Raw genomic sequence first — 17981 nt, 5'->3', positions numbered from 1 at the left:
ATTGCTGACACTTGTAACCTGACAAAATCACAACAAACAGTAATATACATGGAGTTGCATGGGAAATACTTTTAGCCAGGCTAAGCTAATGGGTTGGAGGTCACTTGGGCATTGCTATTTTGAGAAGGATGTTCCAAAGAGTTTTTGGAACGAAGCAGCGTTAACTGCCACATTTAATCAACTGGACCATGACACCTGTGTTGGGAAACAGATTGCCTTTTGAAATTATCCTGGGACAGCCACCTTCCTATTCAGATCTGCGAGTCTTTGGGTGCCTTTGCTATATACATGTACCAACAGTCTTTGCCATGATGCTTTCTCCCACATCCACTGCATGCATCTTTTTTGGGGTACCCTGCAGATCATTACACATTTCTATTCTTTTCCTTTGTTTTCCCTCCTATCAAACACCTCCTTGTAGAAATGCCCAAAGGGCGAAAACATAAAAGTTAATCATAATATTGCATTAATTTCATGAAGCTAGTCCTTTTAAGTTTATCAAGGTATATACAAACTCAAGCTTGCTTGCTTCTTCTTCGTCTTCTTCTAGCGTTTTTTTAAAGAACTTCCCGATTTAACTTGGGTTCCAAGTTGATTAGTCCTGTCTTCTTGACTTAGTCTTTATTTGTGCGATTCTCTCACTGTAATTTTTTTTTTCCTTCTTTTAGTTGATTGGATTTTGGCTGAGTTAATTGGATAATTTTTGCTTAGTCAAGTCAAAAAAGATTGGTAGGGAAGCATCGACTTGGCTTAGCTGAGTCATGTCCTTGTCGAGTTTTTTTCCCCAGTCGGTACGATAATGTATAAACTTATGATTTTGTTTATAATTAGTTAATTAAACATTTTTTTTGTATTTCAAAGACAATGGAACAACTTACTACCCGAAGATCAATGTTCGTAGTATCGGTATCGCATTACATATCTCACCCTTGGGATACAGATATGTATTGGTTATTGCACAGGATATATCGTTTGTATCGGGTAATGTATCACATTTTTTGGGAAACATGGGGAAACATTGGTTGAATTTTTCAATGAAACTTCAGGGATTGTTAAAGAAGACCTTAATAGACTCTTTTAAATCATACCATTTCAAAAAAAAAAAAAGTGCACATAATACGTTCCTTTGTTTAGGGTCCTAAGCTATGCATTGTCTGACTGAACTAATGCAACTATATTCAAAGCGAATTCATAGCATTTATAAATGTAAGAAAACATTTGTGAAACACAACCAATTTATTCAAAAGCAAAAGAAGAAGTAAAAAATTAAGAAATATACTTATGAATGAGGTGACTGGTTGTGGCCTAGACCCATATAATGTTGCGTGGTGGCTCGTAATCATCATCTCCATCTCGATGGGGCTCGTAATCTTGAATTATCCTCAATTTCCCCCAAATTGGACCTACCCTCAAATCTTGAAATTTGAGTGTATGTGATGATCATTCCATCAAATGCTCCTAAATTCTTTGAAATTGAACTCAATTGACTACTGTTAGAAGTGAAATTTCGAAAAAAAAAGTATTTATATAATTTTTTAAAAAATATAAAATTAAATTTTCTAAAATTTGATAAAAACTTAATAAATCAGTAGATCAGGCCTCATACATGTTTGATTTCATATTTGGAGTGCAAGATTGTAAGTAATTTGGGAGAAATTGGGAAAATTTTGAGTTTTTCCCAATTTTCCCCAAATAGGACCACCTACCATTAAATCTCGAAATTGAAGGTTGAAATCCTTGATTTTCTGTGCAAAACATGAAGAATCGGGAATTTCTTATGATTTCACATTGATTTTATATGATTTAATTAAAAAAAGGATCTAAACGTAAAATAACTCACCTTTTTGAGAAACGCAAGAAAATCTTGATTTTGATTTCAAATGTAGGTTTTTCTCCCAAATCCAAGCGAAGGATGGACTAAAATCCACCCACAAACAAGTTAGAAGATAGAAATCTGAAGAAAAATGTCGAAAAAATCAGATTTCGGCTGGTTTTGGGATGTTCCGTTGCGGTTCCTGGAATGTATTGACGATAGTTGTCGATATCGACAGGTATCGCCGATACCAATAAATTTTGTAAAGGGAAAAGTTGCGATATCTTGCGTTATCGCGAGATATGGCCAATACATTGCGATACAGTGCGATATTTCGAGCGACACACATGATTTTTTCATCTCCAGCTGTACTCTAGGGATGCTTTGTATCCCTGGAGTTTGCTATCGATAATATCGGCTGATATTATCGATACTGCATACATTGTTGAAGATTAAATAAGCATGTTGATCATGTGAAAGTCGTTGATGATTCTAACCACGAGATATTGCTTTGAACTAAAAATTCTCTTTTTTGAGTCGTTGTTTCTCTTTCTTATTTGTTATGGTTTCTGGTTGAAGAATAATGCTTCATTGAGTAACCACTCTAATCAAGTGATTTGGTTCTTTATTTATTTTCTCAAGGTGCACAATGAGAGGGAAATGGACCGTGTATTGGGAATAGATGGAATCCAACTAATTGGTATAAATAACCGTGACCTCGGTAAGTCAATGTATGCCCAATTTTAATTTGTAATTGGTAAAATCTTCTTGCTTTCTGCCTTTGTAGAGACTATTGCTTTGTAGTTCATCGTCTTTTTGTTGTTCTGGTTTACCTCCCTTTTGGGTAGTCCTATATGCATGGTTTAGAAACTCGACTCAGGTTTGGTGGAGAATGAAGTGGGTTTCCTGATACACATGTATCATGGAATGGAGTCTGAACTACTTGCACCAATTTTGTCCTTGGGCTAGTTGCACTTCATAACCGACTAACCGAGTTTTGTCCGTGTATTGGGAATAGATGGAATCCAACTAGTTGGTATAAATAACCGTGATGTCGGTAAGTCAATGTATGCCCAATTGTAATTTGTAATTAGTAAAATCTTCTTGCTTTCTGCCTTTGTAGAGACTATTGCTTTGTAGTTCATCATCTTTTTGTTGTTCTGGTTTACCTCCCTTTTGGGTAGTCCTATATGCATGGTTTAGAAACTCAACTCAGGTTTGGTGGAGAATGAAGTGGGTTTCCTGATACACATGTATCATGGAATGGAGTCTGAACTACTTGCACCAATTTTGTCCTTGGGCTAGTTGCACTTCATAACCGACTAACCGAGTTTTGTCTGTGTATTGGGAATAGATGGAATCCAACTAATTGGTATAAATAACCGTGATGTCGGTAAGTCAATGTATGCCCAATTGTAATTTGTAATTAGTAAAATCTTCTTGCTTTCTGCCTTTGTAGAGACTATTGCTTTGTAGTTCATCATCTTTTTGTTGTTCTGGTTTACCTCCCTTTTGGGTAGTCCTATATGCATGGTTTAGAAACTCAACTCAGGTTTGGTGGAGAATGAAGTGGGTTTCCTGTTACACATGTATCATGGAATGGAGTCTGAACTACTTGCACCAATTTTGTCCTTGGGCTAGTTGCACTTCATAACCGACTAACCGAGTTTTGGCTCCATATATGGTTTAGCTATTTTGGGAGGTTATTTGTTACCCCTTGATGTTGGTTTTTTTAATTAGTTTTGGAAGTCTTTGGTGAATACCTCTACTTGTCCCACCCCAAACCATGTGAGGCTTTTGTTGACATAGCCAACAATAATTTCCATAGAATTGGATTTTCAAGAAATATCCATAATAATAATATTATTATTACTAGATAGTGGAATTATGATAATTTTACAAGGCCCGTTTGCTCTAGGTTGACGATAGTTCATGGATTATGTTTACACTCCTAGAATCATCAAGAGTGGGTGCAAATTCGTAGCTTGGCTAGTGTTTTCACTTTCCAAAAGCCTATGTTGCTAAAAGCTTATATTCACCTCTACATGCAGCCACACATGCCAACTTGGATATCCAAGCTGTCCATGAAGTGGGGCCCACTGTGTAGATGACCTAGTCCAAAATCAGACTGGCGTAGTAATTAGGTGGGTCACATTTGTATGTTGAATGTTGTTGGCAAATCTGTCCATTCTTTTCATACATGCATGGTCATGATCTCCTGATGAGTAGGCCAGTCTGATTCTTGTGCCAGGTCATTAAACGACGGGACCCATCTTCCTGGTGTGGCCAGGAGTAGAGGTGCATGGCACAGATGTCCCACACATGTGCCAGGTGTGGTGGTGTGTAGAGGTGAATGTGGCTAGATACGCTCCCAAAGCATAGGAATGCAAACTGAATTGCATCCCTCCCTTCCCTTGGATATCTTCATCTTCTTGGAGGAGGTGAGGGGTATGTTAAAAAGTTCACCACATACATACATGTAGGAGCTTTTGTAATTGAGCCAATAAGAAACCTAAATGAGGCAATGATATAAACTGACAGCTGCGCTACACATCTCTGCAGAAACGTTCAAAGTTGATACCAGCAACACAAAGAAGCTTCTTGAGGGGGAGCGTGGCCAAGCTATCCGTGAAAGAGACATAATCGTAAGTGGTGTCTATGCCTCTGTCCAAGAATTAAATCTTTTGCCTACTGAAATCTTAGATGTCAAGGTAATCAATATCCTATTTGAGATACTAAGTACACAGGGCAGACAATGATGATAGTTCACCTCCAGTTTTTAAGTTGTCCCTCATTAGGTGCATAAATCCATACTGTCCTAATTGTTGGCCACCTTGTGGAGGGAGTGTGGCCTGAAATTCAACAAGCCATATGATCTATCCGATTTTATTTATCAGAATTGAATGGCTGGCCATCCTAAACTGTCATCTGTCAGCCAGCAATTGGATGGTTAGGATCTTTTGATGAGTGTGATTTTCAGGCTATGATCAGTCCATGATGGGCCCTGCAATTTGGATGGTCTGGATTGGCATCTGTGGATGAGACCTGGCAACTTAGAAAATGGCTGTGAAGTACCATTGTAGTGTTGTCCCAAATCCCAAGTACATGAGCATTTATTTTGATTACGAAATGATGATTAGCTTTTTGCAGGTGTACAGTTTCCCTTGGCCCCTGGTTCTACACATGTAGACCCGTAATTTGGTGATCCATACTGCTGGCTCACGTCTCCCATTGTGGATGGGCGATGCTTCAAAAATATACCTAACAGGAAGATCCTAACCCTTTGGCGGTTGCCTACAAATAGACAGCTAAGAAATAAATATAGCAACGGCCCCACATTCAATGTAAAAAAAGATAAAGAATGAAAGGTTAGGGACTTCTATTGCGGTAGAATTTTGGGGCATCCCCCATCCGTCAGATCAACATTCTGGATCACCAAATGATGGGTCCCATTTGTCTTCTTCATCATCTAAGCCTTATCCCAACTGATTGGGGTTGGCTACATGAATCCTTTTCTGCAATTCCACTCTACCAAGGGCCATAACTTTAGTTAGATCATAGGTCATCAAGTCTTTTTCTGGGTCTTTACTCATGCCTCGGTGGCAGACTAACAAGAGTTTAAACACGAGGTCATGGGTTCGAGTACCCACTGTGGTGAAATCCCATTGTGGTGTGAGTGCGTGAGTTAAAAGAAAGAAAAAAGGTCATCAAGTCTTTTCTTACTACCTCAGCCCACTTTTTTTTGGGCCTTCCCCTTGTCCTTTTAAAGCCTTCAACTAGTATAAACTCACTTAATCTAACTAGCGCAATTCCCGGTCTCCGTTGCACATGAACAAACCATCTAATATTACTTTCCCTCATCTTGTTATCCATCTAATATTACTTTCCTTCATACACATCCTTAATCATGTCAAGATATCCTCTCAAAACTCCTCTATCCCAAGACCCACCAGATTAACTCTCTAGGGGCCTTATCGTAAGCTTTCTCTAAGTCAATAAAATCCATGTGGAGGTCCTTCATCCTCTCCCTATATTTCTCCATCAATTGTTTAAGTAGGAAAATAGTTTCAGTGGTAGACCTCCCTATCATGAAACCAAACTAATTTTCCAATACTTCGTCTCATGCCTTAGTCTTTGTTCAATCACTTTTTCTCAAAGTTTTATAATATGGCTCATAAGTTTAATCCTAAGATAATTAGTTCAGCACTGTATGTCTCGTTTATTCTTATAAATAGGTACCATGGTACTTTTCTTCTATTTGTTTGACATTTCTTCGATCTTACAATATTGTTTAACACCTTTGTCAACCAAAACAACCCATTATCTCCCATACACTTCCAAACCTCCATTGGTATACCATTTGGTCTAAGGGCCTTTCCCGTTTGCATGTTTCTTAAAGCTTCTTTCGCTTTAGATATCCTAATCCGACGAAAGTATCAATGGACTTCGACGTGGTTTGAGTATATGGTTCCTTTCATCTCTATGCTTTTAGAGTGATTGTCATTTAATAACCTTTGAAAATAGCTTCTTCACATCAGCTTCGTTCATACACTTAGAGAAGGAAACTCGGTGGCTGACGGGCTCGCCAAGTTGGCCAGCATGGGGCCTTTGGACGCCGTCTTCCTTCAGCGAGCTGGCCTCCCAAGATCCATTAGAGGCTCCATGTTTCTGGATAGTGCTGGTCTGGGCTAGATTAGGCTCTCCAGGCCCAAAACTGGGATCGGATGATCAGTTTCTTTGCAATCTCTGCCTTCGAGTCGCGCTGGAGGCGGATTCTACCACTTTCGGGCCCATGGCCTCGTCGCTAGTACCATATCAAGCAGTCTTCCCTGGGTTTCTCGGTTGCCTCCATGATTGCTAGCATTTCTCCTGCCTCTGTTATTGTGGGCTGGCTGGTTTCAGTTTTTGTAAATTTTCAGCTTGGGTAAAATCCTTGGCCATGTCTTGCTGGTTTTGATGGCTTGTGGGCAGTTGTTATGTGGTTGCCAGCTTTGCAGATATGCCATTCGTCTTTCTGGCAGATTCAGCTGCTGCTGAGCTTGGGCAGCTTTGGGTCCATGTTCTTGTTTTGGTCGCCTTGGCAGCTCTTCCTCTGTTTCTTTGGGTGGATTGCCCTTAGCAGTGGACCAATTGTCGTTTCTGGATCTTGGCTTCTATGGGAGGCCTGTCGCCCCCTCTCCCTCTTTTCTCACATTTTGCATTCCTTTTCCTTCTTTTATGTCAGTTAGGTAATATGATAGATGTGGCCCGTTTTTCTTGTGGAGCCCACCCGAATAACCAAATGTGTACATCCCTCCATTTTTTCAATGAATCATGGGCTTGGTCCCCATTTCTTTAAACAAAAAAAAAGAAAAAAGAAAAAAAAAAATCTTCTTCACCTTTCACGGATCTCATTGTCCTTGACTCATAACCTCTTGTTCATCGCTCTCAATGCATCTAACATGATTTTGGTCCCTATTCTTCCTCTCTCATTTTTTTGCTAGTTTGAAGACATTTTTCTCACCTTCTCGTCCCCACTCTATTGTAAAGATCATCATGAGCCTTGAGTTTAGCCTCATCTACTGCTTACTTAGCAATCTTTTTGATATTCCTATATTGTGGAAGATTTTCATTGTTTCTAGTCCCTTGCCAGGTATTGAAATATGCATGTCTCTCATTAATAGCTTTTTGTACATTGTCATTCCACCACCAAGTTTCCTTATATGATTTGCTTTTCCCTCTAGATACTCCTAAATATGCACTTAACCATCTAATTTCACATACATTTTACTTCCTCCTCAACATTCCACTTGTTCCATCAATTTATCTCTGAATAACATTGTTCTCTCCCTTTTAATTCCACCACCTAGTTTTTGGGCAACTATTAATTTCATTCCCTCTCTTCCATCTCGTAGTGTAATTATGTAAACATCCATATCCATGAACCCATGTTGCGTGGTTAAACTCTCTCCAGGTATCACCTTGTAGTCCTTACATATTAATTTTTCTGTCTTCCTAACTAGAAAGAAATCTATTTGGCTTGTGTATGATCTAGTTTTGAAAGTTATTAAATGTGCATCTCTCTTCTTAAAGTATGTGTTTGCTTAAGCTAAATTGTATGCCATAGCCTAATCAAGGATAACTTCCCCATCTCATTTCTTCTCCCAAAACCACATCCTTCATGTACCCTCTCACATCCTCTACTTTCTTTTCCTACATGACCATTTAAGTCTCCTCCTACAAATATTCTCTCTCCATTCTGAATTTCTTGCATTAGTCTATCCATATCCTCCTAGAATTGTCTGTTGATTTTATCCTCTAACCCTACCTGTGAGGCTCTGACGCATATGCACTAATAACATCGATCATCTCTTCTGCCAACACAAGTCTTATGAATAAAATCCTATCACTTACTCTCTTAACTTCTACAACTTTATCCTTTAAATCTTTATCTACCACTATCTCTACCCCATTTCTTTTATTGTGCTTTCCTATACGCCAAAGCTTATATCTATCAATTTCTCTAGTTTTGGCCCCTTTCAACTTGGTCTCCTGAACACAAGCTATGTTAACTCTCGCTTGTTGGATCATATCTACTGACTCTATACTCTTTTCCTGTTAATGTTCTTATATCCCGTCTAGCAATATGAATTCTATTATCCTGTACTAGCTTCTTTACCCACACACATCTAAAATGGGGTGGGAATTCTTGCCTTCTTCTCACAGCAACTGGGTGCTATTGTAGTGCATCGCGTCTGGGAGACACCCTAGCTAACCCTTGCCCATTTCTCACTGCACCCAGGTTCCGATGCAGCACGTCACTTACAAGAAATGCCCTAGCATGAATTTGGATTGTCACATTGTTCGGATTCATGTTGGAAGTTTTGTCATAAGTTTGATGTTGGCTGCCAACCTGATGCAACCCTCCTTTATTCTGGGCTGGGGACTGGCAATGAGAGCATAGAACTCCCACAGGTGCAACGCAATAAACTACTACATAGGTTGATTACAATCAAGTGCTATCAAATAGTCTATTATGTAGGTTGATTACAATCAAAAAGTTGATGGGTCCCATATGTATGGATTTGAAAGCCTCATCAAGCTGTACATTTGGCTATGGTTCTGCTATCTTTGAATATAAAGACTGGCTAATGCTTTTAATATCTTTTTCTACCAATTTCAAGACAATGGGCTTTTAGTGTAGAGTCGTGCCTTCCTTTTTTCCCCATCAGTGGCATGCAGTAACTTCAGACGGGCACCAAATCTGTCTTTCTTTACTTCTCAGGTGGTCGGGGAATCCGGGCTGTTTACACCTGATGACATTGCTTATGTTCAAGAAGCTGGAGTTAAAGCGGTAAGCATTGTGATTTCCATGGTTTCTACATATCAATTAAGTTGGTAATTTTTGTTTATTTTATATTTAGAGTTGCTTTTTGGCTTTTCAGACATGTTGTGGACACTAGTGTTTTAAAGCTCTGTCACATGCTAGAGAACTGTGAGCTTAAGCCTGTGTTTGGATGCTCAATTGAATTGTATTGCAATAATTCAATTCAAGAAAGTGGAAATGACCTAAGTGGGGCTATTCCCATGTAATTTATAAGATGAATATGATCAAATGAACCCCCAATATAGATTCAGATGGAACTGCAATATGGGGTTAGAAACTTTCACATACAAAGCTTTCCTAAGCACCAACATGTCACTTGTGTAGAAAAACCGAGCCGTGCAGAGGTGGCTATGCCATAAATATCACTTGTGGGGAAAATTGGAGCAATCCACTCATTAGGTGGGCCACTCCCATGCACTGAGTCAAACCAACAGTTGCGGTGTAGTCTGCATGATGAGTGGACAATGGTGGTTTTTGCCATAGTTGATCCTTTTGGTGGGGACATATTTTTCATGGTTTAGATGTTCTACGCAAGCGACATGTTGGTTAGAGAAGAGGTGTTGTATTTGTTTTGAAAGGCGATAATTTTATTCAGAAAAGGCTGAGGCCTTAAGGAATTACTAGACAGATCAAGATAGAGGAAACAAAAAACTTTCAGCTAATACATGTGACACTATTGCCCATTACATTATATTTACTTTTGCCCTATCGAACGCTTCCGATATCCGCCCACTCTAGTTCCTAGAACAACAATAGTTTCTTTCCCCCCATTTAAACCACAATTTGGCTACCATCACCATTCTTCATAATTCCTTGCCGACCTCACCCATGCCACCTCCATGCCAAGTGGAGAAAAACTATCAATGGAGCTTGGTGTTACCCCTCCAAATAGATGCAAAAAGCTGTTCCAAATTCATATTGCAAAAAGGCAATGGAGAAAAAGATGATCTGCCTACTTGTCATTTCAAAAGCACATCACACAAACATTTGGGAGAACCATTCCTTTCTTGCAAACGTTGTCCACTGCATGCACCTTTTTTCTTCCCACAAGCCACACTAATGCGCGAACTTGGGAGGAGCACCATAGCGTCAAAATGAAGCTGTAGGGCTCTGCATTAACTTCCCTCAGAAGATCCACTTAGGGCATTATGCCATGCTTTCATTGAGAAATGCCTACTTTTTCCTTTAAGCCACACCATCTCATCCTTGCTCATGGTGATAATTTTGCTTTACGAAATAGCACCAAGAGTTTAACCAAGTCCTCTGCCTTTACATTCGAAAAATTCCTACGACATGGGGGAACCCAAATCACTTTTTTTGTTTTGAAAATGAGAACTGCAAGCCACCAAAATATTTGCCTCTAATGAGTTTCTTGCGACCCTTGGAAAAAAATTCATTTATTGATTTTTACCAAGGTGTTCCATAATGGTAACAGTGACCGTGACGGCTCCATTTGTTACCATTACAATACGGACCATAACGGCTATTACAATCTCTCTCTCTCTCTCTCTCTCTCTCTCTCTCTCTCTCTTTGAAAAAACCTATTTTGGGACCATTACGAGGCCGTTACGGGCCACCTTTTTCTACAATGGCCATTTTAGCATTGTAATGCGTAACAATTACAACCGTTATTGTTATGGCTGTTACATAACCGTTTCGGCATACCATGATTTTCATACTACTAATGCCCTATACAAAGATGTCTCCCTTCTCCACCACCACCCTATTTGAACCCCATACTTCTTTTCAATCACCTCTCTCTACAGATTTCCTTTTTCCATGCCAAACCTTCAGATCCATTTTCCTTGAAGAGTTATGTTCATTTGCTCTAGTTTCCAGAGACCCACTCTTCTTTCCTCAAACGGCTTGCACACCTCTTCCCATTTTAATAGATGAAACTTAAGTTTTTCGTCTGTTCCCTACCATAGGAATCCCACATTAACCTTTTCAACCCATGGTTCTGAATGGCGGTATCGGTCGTCGTATCGGCCTGGAGGAAAAACGATACGATATGGTGTCACGTATCGGGATCGGGGCCATATCGACCTGTATCGGTCAAATTTTTTTGAAGCAAAAAATGTGGAAATATATTAGAAAATAGAAAAAAAAGTGAGATATTCGATGGTGTGTGTGTGACGGGTTGACTTGCTGTAAGGTGTGGTGTTTTTTTTTTTTTTTTTTGTTGATATATGTCATAAAATTAATATCATATATTGCTAATATGATTATCTGTCAACTAATATAAATTTTCTAAAATTATTTTAAAAAACAGAAAATGCTCAAAAATTAACTTGAAAATAGAAAAAAAGCAGAAAATATTTTTTTAAATCAAAGCATGTGTGAAATTATTAGATCCATAGTCTTCTACTACTTAAGCATCATAATAATAATTTAAAAATAATAATTTTAAAACTTTTTTTTATGAAATTTTTAGAAAATACATACGTAAATAAAAAAGAAATAAAAAAACCCAAATCTTCAACAAATCAATAGATCCATATTCTAATACTCTTCAAGAATCATAATAAGAATAAGAAAAAACCTATCTTTTTTTCCTGAAATTTTCAGAAAATAGTAAATAGATAAAAGAAAAAGAAAAAGCCCAAAATCTTCAATAAATTGGTAGACACAGTCCTCTAATACTCTTCTAGCGTCATAACAAGAATTAGAAAAAAAACTAATTAAAATTTTTTAATAAAATTTTCAAAAAATACCTTCATTTAAAAAAAAAAACTCCAAAATCTTCAACAAATCAGTAGATACATAGTCTTCTAATACTCCTCAAGCATCATAAAAAAATTTGTATAAAAATTAATCAAAAAACCTTTTTCTTAATTTTTTAGAAAATAACAGCGTAAATAAAAAACCAAAAAAAAAGAAGGGAAACATCCCAAATCCATATCAAATCCACCAAGATCTGATTGAAATAATTTATATTGTTGTTTTGATGGGAATCCAGATCGAAACAACAAAATTTTTTTTACCATTAATTAATTAATTAATTAATTTTTTTTGTAGATCTAGACCCGGGAGCTTTGATTCTTCTATTTGATGTAAAAAAAAAAAAGTTTTGGTCTTTGAATTTGATATGCATTTGGTTGGATATACCTTTAAAACAATCCCTATCTGTAAAGAAATTAGAGGAGAAAAACAACAGGAAAAAAAAGTAAAAAAGTAATTTTTAGCCGTATCGGTTGAAACCGACACGACTATCAAAAATCGGTCCCGATATAGCACCATTTTTTCATAACGGGCCGAACCCGTATCGCATATCGTATCTGGCTGATAGGGATACGATATGGCCGTATTGGCCGATACGATACATATCGTCTGATCTATCTTCCAACTTGATCAATATTGATTTTTGGGCACTTAAAAAGGGACATAAAATAGATCAGAGGATTAGACATAACTGATTTGATTGACTTCTACTAACCAACCATAGAAAGATATATGCTTATCATTTGAAAAGCTTGCCTTCAAATCTCTAGATAACTTTATCCCACATCTGATTTGCCAACTTATCTATACAAATTGGAAGCCTAAGATAGGTAGATGGAAATGAACCCACACAACAACCGAATGTGTTAGCGAGATTGATGGCTTCTTCCTTTGAAAGTCCAACACTCAAAAGTAACTTTTGATTATATTTATCTTCAAAACTGCTCAAAACATATAATGATCTTCCTTAAGTAGTCCACTTTGCTTTCATTCCCCTCACAAGAGAATGGTGTCATCTACATATTGAAGATAAGAAACTTGAAAGTCCGACTTATCCGGCCTAAAACCGTAAAAAAGACCCATTTTCACACCTCTATCGGGCATTTTGTGTACCTTGACGTAGGCCTGTAGATCCCAAAAATAACATTTTGGAGATCCATTTACTAGAATTGAAACTTAGACGATTAGCGTCTGCTACCATTACGAACAAATATGAAGATAATGGATCCCCTTGACGTAGGCCTTTGGATCCTAAAAAATAACTGTTTGGAGATCCATTTACTAGAACTGAAACTTAGTCGATTTCACCCACGTTTGCACCCAATTCCTCCATTTTTGTCCGCAACCAAATTTACTTCACATGTAATCTAGAAAATCCCAATCCACACGATCATATGCATTCTCTATATAATGCTTGCTAATTACTTTCCTTCCTTCCCCGTGGCGAGCATTGATGCATTCATGTGCAATCAAATCACTATCCATAATCTGCCTTCTTGCTACAAACACCCTTAATTTTTTGAGATCAACCCCCCGCCAATACCTTATGAAACCTGTAAGCTAAAATTTTTGCTAGGATTTTATAAGTGGCCCCTATAAGACTCGTCGCCTCAAAATCCTTCAAACACTCCACTCCGTCCTTTTCGGAATTAAAGCAATAAAAGTTGCACCAACTCTAATGCAATGTGACTGCACTGGAAAAAAAATTGTTGATGAAGCCTACCAAATTCTTTTTTCTATCATCTCCCAGAATTTTTGAAGAAATGCAATTGGTTAACCATTTGGTCTAGGGGCCTTATCTTTGCCTAAATCCTCCACCGCGACCTTAATTTCTTCTTTAAAAAAGCTATTTTTCAAGAGATTCAACCTCTTCTCTAGAAATCCAATTAAAGTGTAAGTTATCACCTCTTTTAATCTTCTTTAGAAGATTTGAGTAAAAATTTACAACTGCAGCACATACCTTTGATGTGTTGTCTATCCTTTCATCATCAACCCCCACTCTTGAGATCTTGTTGGTACTATTACGGTAGCTTGTTTCCACCTTTCCCTCTCTCTTGTTCTTCAGCTTCTCTCTTGCCTTAATCTCGGTAGCTCAACTGTCCCATGGAATCTTCGTCTGTCGCCATCTCCTCCTTTGTATATCTCAACCTTTCTTGAATTAAAATGGTTCCATATCCGTTTAGCTATTTTCTTATTTTATTATAAATGGCAATTTTATTCAAGAAAGAAAAACAAAGAACAAGAAAACAAAGCCAACGTGGCTGCCATCAGGAAAGAATAGAAGCAGACACAGCTGCCTACCTAGTACCTACACATTAAGCCGAGACCAACTATAGACCCTCACACCTACCAACAACTGCTAATCCATCCTGGTAGACACCCTAACTAAAAAATCAGCCTTGGAGTTAGCTGACTGATTCACATGAGAAAAGTCAGCCTATGGTCTGAGCGAAGGTATGGCCCTTGATAGAGTGGAATGACGGAACCGAATTTATGTTGCTGACCTCAATTAATTGCGTTGAGGCTTGGATGATGATGATGATGGAGATAGTTGATCTTAAGTCTAAGGCTTCTCCAATCGTGTCTGCAAGTTCTAGGGTGCCTGCTTACTTTCATCCATTGTGAATCGTGTTCCGTGAGTCCCCTTCTATGATCAGCAGCAATCTTGACATCTTGGATAAGAGTGGCAGCTTTGGAGAAATTTGAATCCCAGGCACCCTCTGGCCGAAAAATTCCAACATGACCTTGCCTCTGCCATTCCTTGTAATCCCCCAATGCCGGCCGGGCCTTTTTTTTTTGAAAGATGAAATAAATTTATTGAAACCGCCACGAAGGCTAAAATGCAACAACTACCGCCTGGCAATCACAAGCTACTACTAAGGCTGGGGGCTTTGATACAATTTCCCCAAGAAATAACATCTAACCTATTCCCCTCAAAAACAGCCACCTCCGATTTACTTTTATCCCTGAAGGTTCGACTATTCCTTTCATGCCAAAGAGCCCAATTAACCACCATCAAAGCTACGCCCCACTCCAGTCTCCCTATGCTCCCACCTCCTCCCCTGAGTCACAGAAGGAGAAGCTCATCAATCGAACCTGGCATTACCCAAGAGGCCCTGGTTACCCATCCATTTTTGCCATTGCCCCTGTATTTAATTGAATTATTGCAATTTAGTTCATCTGAGCATCCAAACATAACCTAGGCCTTTGCCCTTGTCAACTGGCTTCCCTCTATCCATCCGTGGGTTGAGTTGACTGGGCAAACTTGGGTTTTCTAAAATCTGAAATTAGTCGAGTATTTACCAAAGAAAGAAAGAAAGAAACAAAAAATCTCCAATCAGTGCCTTGAAAACTAGATTTTACAACCAGATAACCTGTTTGCATTTGTGTATTCCCGTGCATACCATCACAAGAGGTAAACAACTCATGCACTATCCTGCACGCATATGTGCTTTTGCATGCATGCACATGCAGATGCATTTAAGCACATTCATATAAAAATATATGCATGTTTCCTAATGTTATGAATAATATGGTTATGGGGTAAATCCAAGTTTACTTGAAACTTCACTTGTCGGGCCAAGGCTTGGGAGTCTGAGTCAACTTGGAATTTGGCACAGTATTCAGTTGAGATATCCAAACCAAAAATGATATTTGTTGTCCAGTTCTTCAAATTTATGGAGACTTTGTTGAGTTTCTAAGTGCTTTTGAGGACCCATCTGTGATTACCTAGTAGCCATTGGTTTTATTTTCTTCTTCTTTCCTTTGGTAATGTTCCGATTTTCTAGTAGTTGATTTTCTCGAGTTTAATGAAATTGAAGCTAGCTGTTTGCCCACCCTAGCCTAGCAAGTTTTCTGTTCCATCTTAGCTTTCACTCACATGGTCACATTCAACAGCTGGTCCCTAGCCCAGGTAAAGGAGGGTTGATGTCAGGCCGCCATCCTTTGTCAAGCAATCATGGAATTCGGTCCCAAATAGCTTGGATGTGGCTAGGATGCTGTTGAAAAGAGGGCAGTTGTCAGTTGGAAAATACCGAAGAAAACCCCGCATCACCATTAAAAAAAATAAAGACGATGCTTCCCAATAAGTGAGTGAGATACAGTGGGGTCCACCCACATGATGCCAACTGTTTTGTTTGCATCTGGGCTGAGCCCATTTGTCTATCTAGTCTTTGTGAGCAGGATCTCACCTCAGCTGTCTGTTGTCGTAAGGAGGATCTCTCCTCCGTTTCATTCTTTTCTTCTTTGATCATTGTCGTTGTCATTGTTGTTGTCATTATTTATCTTTTCAACCATTTACTTTCATCACATGTCATTTATATTCTGAGATGGAAAACTACTGTTGGTGTCTATGCAGGTTTTGGTCGGGGAATCGCTTGTGAAACAGAGCGATCCTGGAAAAGGAATTGAAGGACTTTTCGGTAAAGATATTTCTGTTTGACCTTAAAGATCGATCGTCATCGTTTTTTTTTTATTTTTATTTTAAAGATGAGTTTACCTGATATGAATAAATCCGGCACATTATTATGTATTTTTAACTCGTATAAAAAGCCAGTAATTTTCAAATTACAGTTCTGCAACTCACATCATTCCCAGATTGCATGGAGTCTGCATAGGAGATTGAAATGCACTGATTGGATGATCCTGACTATACAATTTGTGGCCATCAAATGGATGGTCAGAAAGAATTGGTTTGCAATCCAAATTATGGTCAGCATTGTCTGATCAGTATGGCTTTGGGGCTTATGATCCATCCACAATTGGACGGTCTAGATTGGTATACATGTAGTATTTGTTGGTAACAGAAGAAATCTGAAGAATGATGATATCCATTGGAAAAGTGTCAGAAGATTGGAAAAAATGGACTATGAAAGTTATAGTAGGCTCTCTGATAATTTATGTCCACCATCCACACACTTTCTATCAAGTACTAGATCACTAGTGTCTGATGTGGACGGTCAAGATTATCCAAATACAAATTACTCCATTTATGTGATGAGGCCTACCATGAATTGCTTCATCAGTTGCTCGGAATAATTTAATTGGTAATTTTAGCTGTAGGCATGGCCCATCATCTGATTGGTAGTTTCTCGTCTTTCACGATCTCAGCGGTTCATTTCATAGCATGCATAATACACACCAATTCATATTGTTTGGATGGCCACCCATTGTGTATGGGGCGTTGCCCAAGTGTCAGATCTCATGACTCTTAAGAGTTTGATTTTCCCCATTGAATATGGACCATGGACCATTTTCTTTTGGACCGTCTATTTAATGCACGCTTATCAATAGTGTCTGATGTGGACGGTCAAGATTATTTATATTAAGATAGGTTCTAATACAAATTGCTCCATTTATGTGATGAGGCCCACCTTTTGATTGGTAGTTTCTTGCCTTTTATGATCTCATAGGTTCATTTCATAGCATACATAATACACCAATTCATGTTGCTTGGATCGCCATCCATTTTGAATGGGGCGTGGCTCAATTATCGTTCGGATCTCATGACTCTGAGAGTTTGATTTTCCCCATTGAATTTGGACCGTCTATTTAATGCCCGCTTATCAGTAAGGCTAGAACAATTCAACTATAGTGTAAATATCCCAGCCACGCTCATCCCTTTGCAATGCATCTGGATGGCCTGAGTTGCTGTACATGTGTGCTACTACGAGGCCCATGATTCAGTGATCGAAACCGTTTGTTTTATGGCCCTCTGTACACGAACCGAGTTAGCTCGCTTGACTCGACTCGAAAAAGCTTGATTCGACTCAGTTTGAAACTGAGTTCGAGCTGAGTCTAGCTGATTTTTTGACCTTGAAAAATTTTCGAACCAAGTTCAGGCTTACCCGAGCTTGACCAGCTCGAATTGAACTCGGGTCGAGCTCGAACAGTTGGGCAACTTGGTTACTTTAATATTAATGTTGCTCACAAGTGTTTGTTGAAATGACTCAACTAAGTGTCGGCTGATATATGATATAAATGCCATTTTTTCTTTATTTCGATGTTGCCGGTACAGTATTTGATGAAACACCTGTAAATAGTTGCTGCTGTTTTACTTACAGTTAGAAATTAGAAGTTAAA

The 17981-nt window shown here is 38.5% G+C and overlaps 1 protein-coding gene across 1 annotated transcript in view; it reads left to right on the top strand.

Annotated features, from left to right (window-relative positions):
* LOC131255840 (indole-3-glycerol phosphate synthase, chloroplastic-like) overlaps positions 1 to 16484 on the top strand; it is a 28315-nt gene extending 11831 nt beyond the window's left edge. The window contains exons 7-10 of the mRNA XM_058256724.1: positions 2456 to 2534; positions 4376 to 4458; positions 9078 to 9146; positions 16258 to 16484. Of these exons, the coding sequence (XP_058112707.1) occupies positions 2456 to 2534; positions 4376 to 4458; positions 9078 to 9146; positions 16258 to 16341 (315 nt within the window). The 3' untranslated portion in view covers positions 16342 to 16484. The remainder of the gene's footprint in view (positions 1 to 2455; positions 2535 to 4375; positions 4459 to 9077; positions 9147 to 16257) is intronic.
* Positions 16485 to 17981: the final 1497 nt, after the last annotated feature.

This window comes from Magnolia sinica, chromosome 9 (assembly GCF_029962835.1).
Source record: "Magnolia sinica isolate HGM2019 chromosome 9, MsV1, whole genome shotgun sequence".
NCBI classification, from domain to species: domain Eukaryota; kingdom Viridiplantae; phylum Streptophyta; class Magnoliopsida; order Magnoliales; family Magnoliaceae; genus Magnolia; species Magnolia sinica.
Note: the sequence above shows the minus strand (reverse complement) of the source record. Positions and strands in the feature narration are given on the sequence as shown.